The sequence below is a fragment of the Apostichopus japonicus genome, chromosome 22 (genome assembly GCF_037975245.1).
Source record: "Apostichopus japonicus isolate 1M-3 chromosome 22, ASM3797524v1, whole genome shotgun sequence".
NCBI lineage: Eukaryota > Metazoa > Echinodermata > Holothuroidea > Aspidochirotida > Stichopodidae > Apostichopus > Apostichopus japonicus.
The window spans coordinates 4,754,308-4,769,205 of record NC_092582.1 but is presented as its reverse complement, the minus strand read 5'-3'; the positions used below and the strand labels follow the sequence as shown (position 1 = coordinate 4,769,205).

The following is a 14,898-nucleotide window of genomic DNA, read 5'->3' as shown; positions in this document are numbered from 1 at the left end:
TTCACACTGTTCGGCCTCTTCTGTCAAAAGACTGAATCTACTGTACTGTTGACATCTAGACTAAAAATAACACTGTAGGGATTCTCATAAGAATGCAATACAAACTTGCAATCAAAATTTTGACTTTTTTTTCCCCTTTTTTTATTGTAACATAGTGCAAGTTATCAACAAAACGCAAACACCAGCCCAATGGAATTATGTACTGAAGACATGTACTGTACACACACCTGTGAATTTGCATCGGAAACGGCACAGCTGATTATATAGTAACGACCATAGATCTCAACTTTGGGTTGCTCTTATCAGATCAAATATATGCAATAAATGCTGCATTATATAACAGGTCGTGAAACATGGAAAACCTCAAAGATTATGAATATTCACAATGGTCTTGGTAACAATCACCCAATTATCGCATCTTTGCTCGCAAATATCCACAGAAATACATTGAATTTTACTTCATGGAAAACTTAAATTTATGCCTATATAGGTAATAAGGTGGCTAATATATATAAGCTGACATTAATACTCTCGGCCTTGATTTCTTTTCCATATACACTGCACATACCTACCATGAAAGCATGATACAGTAGGTCCTTTTTAATTCCTTTTGAAACGAAACAGACTTTTTTCAAGATTTTAAACATCTGTTGTGACATTGATATTAATTGACAATAACAATCTATCATTCAAATTTTTTGGAGCAGTTTTGAAGGATCTGAATTTTATCTCTGAAAATTTTGTTTTACCATGAGACAGTTCCCGCCATCTCGTTCAGAAAATTTACAACAATTGGGTTAAAGAGACCATTTTAATCGTCAAAATATCCTTCTTCTAAAGACATAATCATCAAAAAGATTATCCACTATATACACCCTGTGCCATTGTTACATCAAAGATATTCCTAAAATACTTGAGAGAATAATGCATGGTCACGGCCACAAACCCTTATCAACAATAGACGTATATATTTTTATTGAGTAATGACAATAGAATGAACAATGATCCATCCTTGAAAGTTATTATATATTGTTAACAACTAATGACTCACATACAATGCCAGAGACTAAATCTAAAATATGCTGGTGTCACTGTGCACGTTTACATAAAAGGTGTCACGACAAACCGACTGTCATACATCAAGCCAACACCAACCATTGTATCCAAGAGTGAATGTCAAATCGAATACAAAGATCACCATGATAATACAATTTCAATTCAGCAAAACAGTGACAATCAGGGATTGCTTTCATTTTTATTTTCTGATATTTCTTATGTGCTTTAGGGAAACAGACATGTGAAGTATGCAATATAGATAGAAATTTCCAATGGAATTTCAGTAAGCTTGGGTGTACACTTAGATATTTGGGATGTTTGAAAAAACAGGTCCGCCTGGTGTTATGTATATGTAAAAGTAAGTTGGCCTGACGTTTCGATCCTAGCAGGATCTTCTTCAAAGGCTAAAATGAATATTTTTATTTTTATTGAATTTATTTTGAGGTGTTATGTATGTTAATGAATGAACAAGAACAGAACGAGAATGAAATTAGGCAACAACACAGTGTATGTGTAGACCTCCACGGGCTGTACTGGGCTCCTCTAGGTTCCTTTTGTATCCCACATTATCACACAGTGGAATACACATGTCCGACTATATACTATTGCACGGAAATGTCAAGCATTCCTTGGTATACAAAGTAGTGTAGCCTTAAAGTGGCAGTCATTTTTACTTTTTACAATATCATTCTTCACTCAATGAACAATTAACCAATAATTTAATTCTGATCATCAACCCTGATGCTTTATTTACGACTGATGACTGTGCTATCTTTAGGAGATGTATAGAATACTGAGACATACGCACAGGTTTTTATGCCTCTTTAATACTCCCTATAGATGTAAGAACGAGGGTTGAACTACACATTTAAAGTTCTCAATGACAGTAAGAAGCTCTAATGGAAAGGGGGAAACAAGGACCCCTACAAATTTGACCACAGTTGACCATTCTTAGCAATCAGAACATTAACCGGGATAGGCTGGTGGAGGGGGGTGGGTTACACTTTAAATATGAACATTGCTGTGACTCTCACCTGTGCATCAACAGTTTCAGTACATACTGTAGATTTGTGAATGTTAAGTAGGTGTTGAAGAATGTGTGCAGATACAACGAATCCATCTCTTCGATGACTGTCGGTAAGTGTTCTACTAATTTCTCCACCGTGGCGGCTTTGATGGTTCGGCTTTTGACCGTCCGCCATTTCACAGCTAGCCAGTTCTGAGAACAGGACAAAATATGGAAGAGGAAAAACAGAAAAAAAGTAATATATATTGGAAAGATTCAACATCTTTTAAACATTTTCCCAATAAATGAGATTTTTTTGTTTTATTTATGGATGCCTTGATCATTGAGATCTGACAGCTTTTTTCTTTGAAAATTTTTTATTTGAGAAGTGGAACCAAAAAATTACTATCAGTTGATGAAGATCTCAAGAAATCTTTTGATGATAAACTGGAGAGGGCAACTCGTAGAATGAGTACACACACATGTACGTTAACCAAATTTGTCTTTTCCTTTAGATTTCTTCTGTAAAACAAACTGGTTTTCATTTAATAATATGATATAACTAAAGTCAACCATCATATAGGTTAAAGTTTAGTAATAAGTAATTCAATTAATTAAGTTTAGAGGGTGGCCTGGAATTTATATAAGCATTGCTTCTGCCAGGTCTCCCCCGCAATGATAATTACATTGTAAATAAGATTGTTCTTGTGATGACTGTATGTATACTTCAACATTTTTATGCTTTGTACTATCTTCTATGTATTTTTTGTATTATCATCTTGCGGAAATAAAGAGAGAATATTGTCATGAACCTCTCCACACAACCTCCCTTCTCTACCCACCAGCCACTAGTCCCATCCCATGATCTCTGGTCACTGAAAGTCATGTGATTTTGATTCACTATAAACATTTATTTCAAACTAACCTGTGAAATTTGCTTTGTGAACTGAGGGTAATATGTTGATTAAGCTAAATACAAGCTACAATCATGTGACTCCTGAAAAAGGCTTAGGAAAGCACTTTCAGTTTGTAATTATTCCCTTAGTAACAGAGAGAGGAAGCAATAACTGTTGAAATGACCATAAACTGAGCTGCAACATTGCTAAACACTACAAGATAGATGTAATAGTGCCACACAGGATATTTGGAATCCATATAGATTAATGCACAAGGTCAGTAAACTGTTAGTTCAGAACAATAAAAAATATATTAAAAAAACAAATAAAACACTGCAGTACCCTGTACGTAAAACTAGTATTCATCATAATCAGAGTACCAGATTTTCCAAAGTGAATAAATTAATCTGCTTATGGACAGCAAAAGTGCTACAGATGATGAAATTGGCAAATTGTTTAAATACAGAATACAAAGTTGTCAATTTTAGTTTCTTTGAATACAGATAACCTCAGTATCTTCGTTACTGTATCATACAACAGTCAACCTAGAGTGGCACGATAGGAAACAAATGAGTCAGATTCGAATGGATATAAAGTAGTCCAGGTCTAGCAAATCACTCTCGGATACTTTTTGGGTGGTAGGGTGAGGAGGGTCATGACCAGTAGTGACCAGTAGTGACCGGTTGATAAAGGTGCGCAGTGTTAAAAATGTTCCCAGTGAACACTCTAAACAATGTAGACAGCGAGAGTGCTAAATGGTGTCAAGGGGACAGGTAAGAAAGGAAGTTAAGAAAATGAATTCTAAACAATTGTAATTGGTGACCATTTAATGTCTTTCTAGCATATTTGGAGTTAATGATAAGGAATTTTATTTCTAATCTTGTTTTTTTTTTTTTTCTTACTCTCTGGTAGAATACTCACCTTCTCTGGTGTCTGGAGGGAATTAAGTTGGTCCGTTTTCTTGAGGTAGACATTATAAATAACCTCATCTTCTTTCTCTTCGGTCCAAGGACGCATGGAAACTTCACTGTCGCTATCCTGTAAACCACAAAAAAATGCCCAAAAATCTCAAGAAAAGCACACAAAAAACAAGTGGGATATTGACTTTCAATTGATCTTTTGAACTTATTCTGTTTCTACCCAGGGATGGGATCTAGCAATATTTATAAACTAATGTAACCCTACAGAGTCACATGCTAGGACTGCATGCTGAGTCTACAAAACAGAATTGCAGTCTGACAGAAATATCAGTAAATAGATTTCAGATAACCTTACAGCAAAGGGAATTATCTCACCCACTCATTTTGTATATGTAGAGTACTTCACACTTCAATTGTATACTGTACATAATACTACTGTAGTTTGATACAGTACCAATTACGTACTAGGAGAATAATTGATCCCGTATCGCTTCACAAATGATATACAAACGGGCAAATTGCGTTTATACAAGTGAAAAGGCGTTTAGCAGATTCTGTATATGGGATCCTTTGTATTTCATCAGAGACAAATATCAAAGCCTTTACAACTGCTACACAACTTATGAACACTAGATTATAGTCTCTGCTACTGCCTTATAATATACAGTATATGTATATAATTACATAACCAACACATGAGCATCATGTACAGTGTATGACGATAACGGTTGAAGTTGTGAACACAAAGCTTTTGCACCATCGGTCTTAGCCTTCTAAGGCTGACCAGAATGACCCCAGGAAAATCCATTCCCCAATCTGAAACTCTTGATTTAACCACAGGCTGTGACCAATTCTCATGCTGATCAAAAAGGAAGGCCCTACTATACCCTACCATGCCTCACAGCGATATAAAGCATCTAAATTACATAAATGGAAGCAAATGATGGTGTAGTTCGTTTACAATCCAAAGAAAGAAAGAAAGTCTTAGGTTCTCACTGTGACAAAGTCACCCCCCTATTCTTCCTCCCCAGTACCCTTCCTACCCAATATCCTTCTCCCTCCCTTAATGCTGATTCTCTTAAAACAGTCTGTTACAGTAAATTACAGGGGTAGGGAGGAGGGGTAGTGCATAGGGAGGTGGTAGATGTGATGTTGAGATATATTGGTTGAGCTACAATTTCTTAGTACAGTATCTCCTCTTTAGTTCATCATCTTTATAAAATATCATCGTCTCTTCCCTTATTTTCACCACATGGTCTGTGGTAACTGTACTTATTAAGCTTTTCAACAAACGAACACGAAAGGATTTTACAACATGACAACAGTCCATAGGCCTTTCTTTGACAGCGTAACAAAGCACTTACAGTATCCTTTTCGGTAGAGTAATCCTCCTTTTTGTCCAACTTTGTAAACTACAAGATTTATCTCAAAGACTGCTAGTACTGTACAACAAGTATAGTTTATTGGTGTGAATCTTAAGTGATTCATCATCCTATTCAGATTCTGTGCATAGGACCTTCTCTATCTACATTCCAAATGGAATTATCATAGAGTACAATCCTATGTTTATAACCTTTTTACAGATACTGCTAGCAGGGTAATGTTTATATTGTTATGTACAGTAAAGTAGAACAGGAAAGTAGAACTTCAAACACAGCATGTAAACTCTTTGTGATGATAAGAACTGGTGTACTATTCACATGCTTGCATGTTTACAAGTTAACTCGGACACAAACCACATTGAAATACAGGTTGCTTCTAAAGGATAAACCCATAGGATGTAAACTGAAATATTCCTCCCCCCCCCTCCTTACCATATTCCCCACCCTTCCTTCAACGCAAACATTTTAGCAAATACAGCTTCAGGATCTTAAACATCTGAACAGTCATTCCTACTCACAGTGTAGTTTATTACAATAAAGTTTACAAGCTTCTAAAAGCAGATCCTGCTATGCTATGAATGTCAAAGAATCTACAGTAACTTCTTACAGTTTGTAAGCATATTATATTTATAGCAGTTTATAAACTGATGTTGATAAACTTATTAATGTTACTTTAATATTAAAATGCCATACCAATGGATCCATAATTGACATCAAAACAAAATAAAAGATTTTCCAATTTTCCAGAACTTCTTCTGACTGGGACAAATAATTAACAGAGACAATAACCCCCTTAAAAATATAAATTAATGTCTCACCTTCTTTTATAAAATCCCAAAATGACAATATTCTTGATTCCTAAAGGGTTCCAAAAACAAAATATGTGCTATCCCAGTTGTTAACTAAACCGTCTAGTTAACACAAATATTTGTTTTCAATTTTACGACACTTCACACAATCACATATTCGTATCTGGTCTTGCTACGAAATCGTTACGTACAGGAATTAGTTGACCGATCTAACCGATCCAAACCACACTAACGTCGCACATTAAATGGCAAAGACTCATATGTGGCAATAACTTACGTAGATAACAAGTCAGATTAATTTACTCACTTCCTACTTGAAAGTAGAATGGGTCCACCACTTTACACCATTTCCTATCTTACATCCTACCAGATACTTTCTTATAGATCTTTGTGTTTTATCATTTGAGGTGCACTGCTGGTTAACACCTTTGGGTATAAATTAGGAGAGCGATTTCCAGGAAATACTTTAAGGATCGATTTCCTTCTCTATGTGTGATTTTGAATTTTAACTACGCATCCCCCAGTGGTTTGCAAACAGGCTGATAACGAACTGTTAAAGGGTAAACTGGGAAGGAAATTCTTCATATTCGAGGATTCACTAGGGATACATTGTGGTGGACAGCCATCAATTATAAAAAAAAAAGTGACGAACAACAGACGGTCAGAATTCAACCCACATTTATGCTAGAAAGTCAAATAACGGTCAAACATCAATAGATGCCTTTTAACTTCCCACTCTAAAAGCATTTTCTGTCACTGTAGGGAGGTTGTGAGGACTAGAAGTAAAATCTATACCAAAGTTCAGTGATGTTGATGAAAGTGCCACACCATGCAGATTCATGTGAAAATCACTGTGAAAATTGGGGGGGGGGGATGGGAAGGGCCTTGGTCCACCTCAATTCCACCAGGTTTTGGGCCAAGGACTGACCTAATTTATTGTGCACTTTCAGAGCCCTCAATGCATCAAAGTAAGTTTCAGAAACGGAACCTCAAAATTACTGCTGAAAACTCTCAGCCACTTCATCAAGCTAATTAAATGGGCGATCAATCACATAATATTAAATGATGACCTTTGACATGAGAAGGCAGACTTTGTTCAAACTCTCCAATATTTAGTATGGATTCCTAAGCTTTGCTTTAAAGTGTTGGGCATCACCCTAAGTAATTAAATTTTCTACCAGCCCGTGGGATACTTCATTTCATTTTAACAGAATCTTTTCCTTCCCAGAAGCAGGTAGACATGTCCATGCTATTTATGCTACATGCTGCTGATCCACGTTTCATATTATGTAATGGTATATGTTAGAAATGCAGTGCAAAACATTTTGTCAGAGCACAAATATCATTCTATCCCAGCTGTTTGTAACCAGAAATCCTTCGTGACTAAACTTTGCTTTAAATGCTGGTAGTAGGAGTTACGGTACCTGGTATACCATCATAACTGGAAATGGAAACAGCTCAAACGCTAATTTTGCTTCTACTGTGTACGTACTGTACCGTAACATCTGGAGGAAGACAACAACATAATAATGGTACTCCCATTCTGAGAAAACCGGAAGTTACAAATGGAATCCAGATGTTCAGCTGCAAATTAATGGATCTATATCACGAAGCAAAATGATATATGCCAAAATGGGTACATTGTTAAACACACAAAGTTGTATAGATATACTAAATTTTGTGTAAAAGGCCCATATATAGCATTTTCAGTGTTTTATGTGACTTTAATTCATCAGTTTCAAAACTACATTTTGTAATATGTGAACACTAAATAACAAGTACTCGCTGATTATTTTTAAATGAAATTTAACTGGCAAGCCTAATGACCTTCATTGCGGTGGGATATTGAAGAGTTATTGTCACTTGAACGCTACTGACTAAAAATGCTACAATAAGGGCCCTCAGTATAGTCCTTCAGCCCTCCAAATTTTGCTACAAGTTTTAAATAGTACTTTTCTCGTGGGTTCAAGCTCCTAAATTATTTCCAGGCATCGAGAATTGTTCAATTTACTAGGCAATTCAATGTAGACATGGTGATGAAAATTGCTTTGAGCGTGGCGGAAAATGTGAAAATATTGAAGTTGGAACATGGAATATGAGACCATTTTGACCTTTTAGCTTACTGCCCAGGTCAAATCGGTCAATAATGACAAACTTCAAGTGACAACATCCACCAACAGAGTGTGAATCCAATGTAGTTTCAGTGACACTCTGCATTGAATGTTCGTAATGCAAACTGATTTCCATAGATTACGCATGGAAATTTCCACTACTGTAGTCAGAAGCTTATCATTTCCAATGAAATTTGAAGAAAGCACACAAAGCTTAAAGCTTCAAGAATAACCAATCAACTGATATGGCTTTCTATCTTATCTCCTTCCCTGGGGAATAGCAAGCAGTTTTGGTTTACAGTAGCGGAAACTTTGAACTTACAGCCGGTATTTACAATGTCACCAAAGTCTGAGCCTCACTGGATCTTTACATGCCAGGCACTTCTCAGGCAGGACAATAAGAATCCCCCTGAGCTAAATTGCTTTTATTGTATGTATGGTGGGTGAATAGGCTGTTCTTTGCCAAGTTGTTCAGGGGTGATAAATGTTCAAAAACAACCATTAAAATCTATTCAACCAGGCAAGTGAAATTATGAATAGCTATACCTACTGTAGCTACCAGTAGCTGAGCTGCTGTAATTCACCAAACTGATAATCAACAGAAGATATAAAACTATTCAAGTCAAAATGTACTTGTAGTTTTCTTATTAAAGGTTGTGCACTTTACACTTGCAAAGAATTACACCACATTCGGTAAAATCATTTCCAAATGCCTGGTTCTCCAAAAATAAATTTGTTATATCATTTTCAGATACTTCTTGAGGTTTCAACACCCACAGTAAGAGCTCACTTAATGGCATTATTGGACTAAACTTTGACTTTCTTCTCCATCAAAGAGAACTGGTGTCACAAGTGCACAGGAGGTGATGAAACAAAGCAGGAAGTAATAGGGCATTGTTCGGATATATCTCTTGCCAGTACTGGTATGTGCCAGGCTTGACAATTTTTCCACTCAGTCGGTTTATCGTAAAAAGGAAGCAATTGCTTTCTTTGCGTGCAGTGAATACAATCCTAGTGCTAAAAAGCATGTACATTAGCAATAAAATATGGATAATTTCACAACACTTCAATCATCCACGATATCACATGCATGTCAAGGCTATCTTGGTGATTGAATGCCTACAGAGCAGCTGTGTTTATAACTATATACGGTTGTCTTATTGTGTACTCACTACCATGTGATGGTATGACGCAGCATTATAATACACTGTGGGTATATATACTGTTGGTTGTTCAACCTTAAATAATTGTTACAAACTGATTGCATAGGTCCCAAAGTCTGTCCACTCTCTACATACATGTTCAAAGGGCAAACGTTTTAGAGAAACCAAAATGAGAACTGACAAACAATACATCAAAATGGTCTGAATTTAATTGAAAACCATACCCTGGAGTTCAAACCTGATTTTCTACTGCTATTTTTTTCATGTCAATGCGTACAAATGTGTGCTACTGTGCATTATCTTCATAAGATATCTGATAAAAACGTAAGTTGCCATTGAATTTTGGTTTTTCAACAGTCTTTTTCAACGACTATCAGCATCAATGATGCATTGTTTATCGACGGTTCAGCTGACATCATTCATGCTGTGTCTATATCTTTAGGCTCTTAAAGCACATCAAATCCTGCATTTCCTATCACAGAGGTGGGGGATGTATGGGAATACTTCCAATAGAGGGTCCCATATTCCCACGAAGAATGTCCATATCCTCCTTCAAAAATAATTAAATATGTCACTTTAACGTCTGTTGAAAAAGTGTTTTTTTTTTTTTTTGGAACTTGAGCCAAACTTTCAGGCAGTACGTTGAACCAGTGAACCAATGTCAAGGAGCCCTCATGGATGTAGATTAGCCAACAAATCACAACTGGCAGTCAAGTAGGATCTAACCAAACAGAACTTTCTAAAGGTTAAATGGTCACATTCACTCTAACATTAAATGAAGTGAGGGTGAAAGGCCCCTAACTCTCACTCTTGAACCGGGCCCTGAAACCCTAGCTAAGACACTGGGTCAGACCTAATTTAATTGGCACAGTTAGGTCCAATTTTGGCAGCAAAGCGGTACTGCCTGGCTCCGCTTGGGCTTAACTTCTAAGCCAGTGATTCCCAATATCATTGATATACGCATAGACCCTAAAAGCAACACTAGTAACAGATGCTGAACCAAGTCCTATTACAGTTTTGACAATGCAGACAATAAGATTAAGAATAACTTATGACCTGTAGGCTAGTGTAGGCCTAACGTTACGCAAAGTTACAGGTACAGTAAGTGTTGGGGCCTAGTGAAAACTAATATCGTAAATGATATATAACAAGAAACTATGTTGAAACAACGATAGTCAAATAAAGTCTAGGCCAATCCGATCAAAAGTAAATTGTGTTAGTTGTCTGTCTGAGCTAGCCTACTTCGCATAGCTACATATAAAACATAAGCTGACGGCAAATGACTGAGGCTTTCACGTATTGAGAGTGCCCGATGTTCCAAATAACATGTGCAGTAGAAAACCACAACAAAAGGTAACACAGTCCTAACTTTCCATTTCCGAACGTTCTCTCTATAGCCTAGCCAGTCTCTTACTTTGTACAATTCGTATGCCAGTTGACGTTACCAAAATAATTTGAAAAACTCACGTTAGAATCGGCTTTGCTAACTGTATCCATCTTCATGATAACTTAAAATGTCAGTGAAGCTTATTTCGCAGTTGTTTTCCTTCAAAAACGATGAAAATACATCGTGTATTCTGTCCGGTGTTTTGTGTTTACAGTACTCCCGATTCGTCGCAAGTTGGCAATGTACCAAACGTCGAGCGCTACCAGTTACGGAGCAGATCCTATTTCTGAGAAAGAAAACATTGCTCGACGTCAATGCCAGGGGGCGGAACTCTTTTATGTCAATCAATCAGTAGAAGAAAATCGCAAATTATGAGGGAAAATGACCATTATCTTAATTTTCAAGCAAAATAAACGGATACAATGCTGTGTATTCCAGTCTACATGTTAACTGAATAGTTATTTTAAAAGATTGTCAGTGAATTTATACGAACGGCAATGAGAAAAAATTATTAAAGGGTGTGACAGATGAGATAACATCAACTAACGTCATCACTGACATGAAAGTGTCATGTTTCAAAAAAATAAGTCATAATAATTGTAAGATATATTTCTCATTGAATGACGAATCCTTGGAATAGTGCAGATAAATATTGATGGAGCTGATGTTGCATGTGCTGCAGGCTGTATGTTTTCATGATAAAACCGCAGGTATATCAGGAGCGGTACGAAAATAAACTGCATTTCTTGTAATTGTTAGTTTAACTTTCACTCGAGATGAGAACAGCCAGTTGTCAACTTGGAACAAAATGACATCACACATGTTTCTCGGCCTTTGGCTAAGCTCATGTGACGTATCCATTTATCTTTCAAAGGGACTTGTATGACACCTTTGACGTAACATCGTCATCACATGTTTATACAGTCTCGCCGTCACGGGGACTGGGGCGCTGTGAGTGCAGATCAGATATAATTCGTTCGGTTATTGTGCCCAAACTCTGTATTGGATGACTTTCTTACACAGCATGATATATTTGTTCAGTGATGTTCACTTATATATTTTAAAGGTGGTTGGTTTTATAATTGTCTTGAGACAGAAAGGCCTTTCTTACTGTCAGGTAAAGGTTCCTACCGGCTCTAGTGAGAAAGAAATCCGTCAATTTCAATTCCAATGTATTTCTCGAAACTTCGTTATTAGGCCTAAAAAGTCTACAATTTTGTCACTGGAAGTAAACATTTCGATGGAACACCGAAATTTCAACATTTTTTTGGTATAATTTTCGTCATACAAATGAACAATAATTGCAATTAAAACAAATAGTTCAATGATTAAACAAAATCCATAATTCATGATAAAAAGCGGTCAAAATTTCGAGATCACACATCTTGGCCAAATTTCGACAGAATTAAATAGCCTACAACATGAAAAATAAAAATCTCAGGAATAGTTGGCACTTTCAGAAGTCTTACTTTTGAGCTCTGTTGAAAAATTTCTGTAAAAGGTGTGATTTCGTGAAAGATGTGGAAAAGTCAAGTTAAGAGAACACGTAAGTGTTTTTTTTTTTTAATTTGCTCCAGAATTTCAACTTGTTATGTCGAAAGAAAATTCCGGATAACATGTGGGGAAAAAATGTTAGCAAATGTGAAAGCTTTAGGAACAAGTAGATATGTTGATAATAATAGCGAAATTACGGCATTTTAGTCTGAAAAAAAAAACAAGTGGAAATTTGGACATAGTCCTACAAACAAAACAATATCAAATTGAAATTCGTAGACTATTAAAATAGGTGAAATGTGGAGACGGAATGTTCAAGTTTCCCCTTGTCCAATATAAAAAAAAAATACAAGCCTGAGGGAGAGTGGAAATACCCACCAATTTCTTTCCACTCCCTTTGTAATAGCGTTCTTCGCCATCGTACCGTACTTTAAAATTTAATTAATGCTATGACTATATATTTGTCTCTTTTATAGCAAATACCATTTCTGAAATTCATTGACAAATTGAATGTTATTTGGCTGCTTGTACTTTTATTTCCAAAGAACAATTTACGATTAGAAATGTTTGATTTCTTTTGTACTGAACATTACAAAATGTAAAATGTCAGATGGCACAATCTGACAAATAACTCGCATTCTTCGACCTGTTTGCCTCCAAATGCATCTCTAACTATTTTCCACTATATATAAGTTTAAAATTCATTGCTAAATACTGGCGGTTAATGGTCAAGTTATTCTGACGTTATAAATCCATCGACAGCATTTTCAATTCATACTTGTTGTCACACACTTAAGGGGTGTGAAGACTCGCGCAAAAAGAAACGTCTAATGCCGGTAATCTGACCTAGTTTCGAATGAGGTTTAACAGAAGTGTTAGACACCACCATCGATCCCAGAAAATACACACACAGCTTGCTACCGTCGGTAATTAGACACTAGTGTACAGTCAGTACATACAGCTGCGGTCAATACCCACAGCACAGTGTACAAACGATACAGCGATGGACATCTCAGGTCCAGCTAAAGATAACAAGGTATCACGTTTCATTACTGTCTGCATTTTGTAGCGACAAGAGAAAAACTTCACTTGCAAGCAACGAAAAGTTAACTTTTTAAAGATGGCGGCACGCTGTTTGGGGCGAGTCTTTAATGCCTAAAGATGCGTAAAAGTTTTCAGTTCATATAGGTATAGTAGAGGGCGGCAGTTCGCTTTAAATGTCAAAGTATTTGGTCGTCCTGTTGGCCATCACAACTATATTGTTCAAACAAACTATCTATACACCGTCGTACATTTTTAACCGAAATAATGATAATGACCATTTCAGTCACGACTTTGATTCTATCCTGTGAAGTTCTTCGATTCAGACTATTTTTAATTATTTATAACGGTAAAATTGAAAAAAAAGGCAAATTTATAACTCCATCATCAGGTTGGTTATTTTAACAGACAACAGATCGATCCGCTATAATATCATTAAACCAGGGGCGGACGTATGAGGGCTGTTTTGAGATATGGTGGGAAATATGTTTATTGCTGGATACGAAAAGGCCCGACAAGGGGAAAGAAGTCTGATGGAGGCCAATGAGAGGCCGAAGCAATTTTAGACTTTATAGTTGTGATTTCAAATATTCAGAGTAGTAAATGAAATTTCATTGGCTGGAATACAATTTAGAGACCTGATGGGCCATGACGGGCAGCACGTTTTGATATTTCATGTTCACTCGTGGTATTGATTTTTCATCACAGGACTATCTTAGAAAGAGGAATTCGTCTAAACTTTTTTTTTCTATTTTACTATTTTATGCTTTGTAACAAATGTTCTTCTCTCTCCTCGTCTCTTATGGGATCGTAAATACTTCACTGTTGCATGAAGAATTCTCATTTGTACCTAATTGACGAAAATATCAGTTTCAAGACGGAAACGGTGTACCGCCGAATACAAGGCCCCGCGCCCTCTTGGTCGTGGAGTTTCAGGAGTTTGAGACGCAAAATCCGAGGTTTGTTTCAAGCCACCAGTGCCTTCGGCAGTGTGGGTTCTGTCGGTAGTAACAAATTTTAATTTTATTTGGACCAGCAAAGGCATTGAAGACTCGCCCAAAACCTCGTGCGGCCATCTGAAAAAGTTAACTTTCCGTTGCTTGCAAGTGACGTTTTGTTCGTGTCGCTACAAAATGCAGACAGTACAGTAATGAAACGTGATACCTTGTTATCTTTAGCTGGACCTGAGATGTCCATCGCTGTATGGTTTGTACACTGTGCTGTGGGTATTGACCGCAGCTGTATGTACTGACTGTACATTAGTGTCTAATTACCGACGGTAGAGGTTGTGTGTGTTTATTTTCTGGGATGGATGGTAGTGTCTAACACTTCTGTTACACCTCATTCGAAACTAGGTCAGATTACCGGCTTTAGACGTTCTTTTAGCGCGAGTCTTCACACCAATTTTTAATTTAGATGAAGCCCCCTTTCTAACATAAAATGACATCCTGTCACACAATTGAATTGCTTTCCATGGTTATACTCTAAACCACAAGCAATTGTGGGTGTAGTGCATAACTTATTCTGCAATGCGCTCTCCAAATAAAGTGATCAATAAACGACAATATTTTATATAATCGAAACCGGGAAATGGTTCGATATCATTTCTGCGCAAGCGTTGAGTAATCGTCTA

The 14,898-nt window shown here is 36.6% G+C and overlaps 1 protein-coding gene across 3 annotated transcripts in view; it reads right to left on the bottom strand.

Moving 5' to 3' along the window:
• Positions 1–11,142, bottom strand: part of LOC139964386 (ral guanine nucleotide dissociation stimulator-like 1) — a 36,015-nt gene extending 24,873 nt beyond the window's left edge. Inside the window, exons 1-3 of one of the 3 annotated variants that reach the window (XM_071965970.1) lie at positions 10,811–11,142; positions 3,880–3,996; positions 2,091–2,275 (exon numbers count right to left, since the gene is read on the bottom strand). In XM_071965970.1, coding sequence (XP_071822071.1) covers positions 2,091–2,275; positions 3,880–3,996; positions 10,811–10,846 — 338 coding nt within the window. In that variant the 5' untranslated portion in view covers positions 10,847–11,142. Of the gene's footprint in view, positions 1–2,090; positions 2,276–3,879; positions 3,997–6,078; positions 6,288–10,810 lie in introns of those variants that run through there. The other 2 variants (XM_071965969.1, XM_071965971.1) reach the window with 2 other exon arrangements.
• Between the last annotated feature and the right edge of the window lie 3,756 nt (positions 11,143–14,898).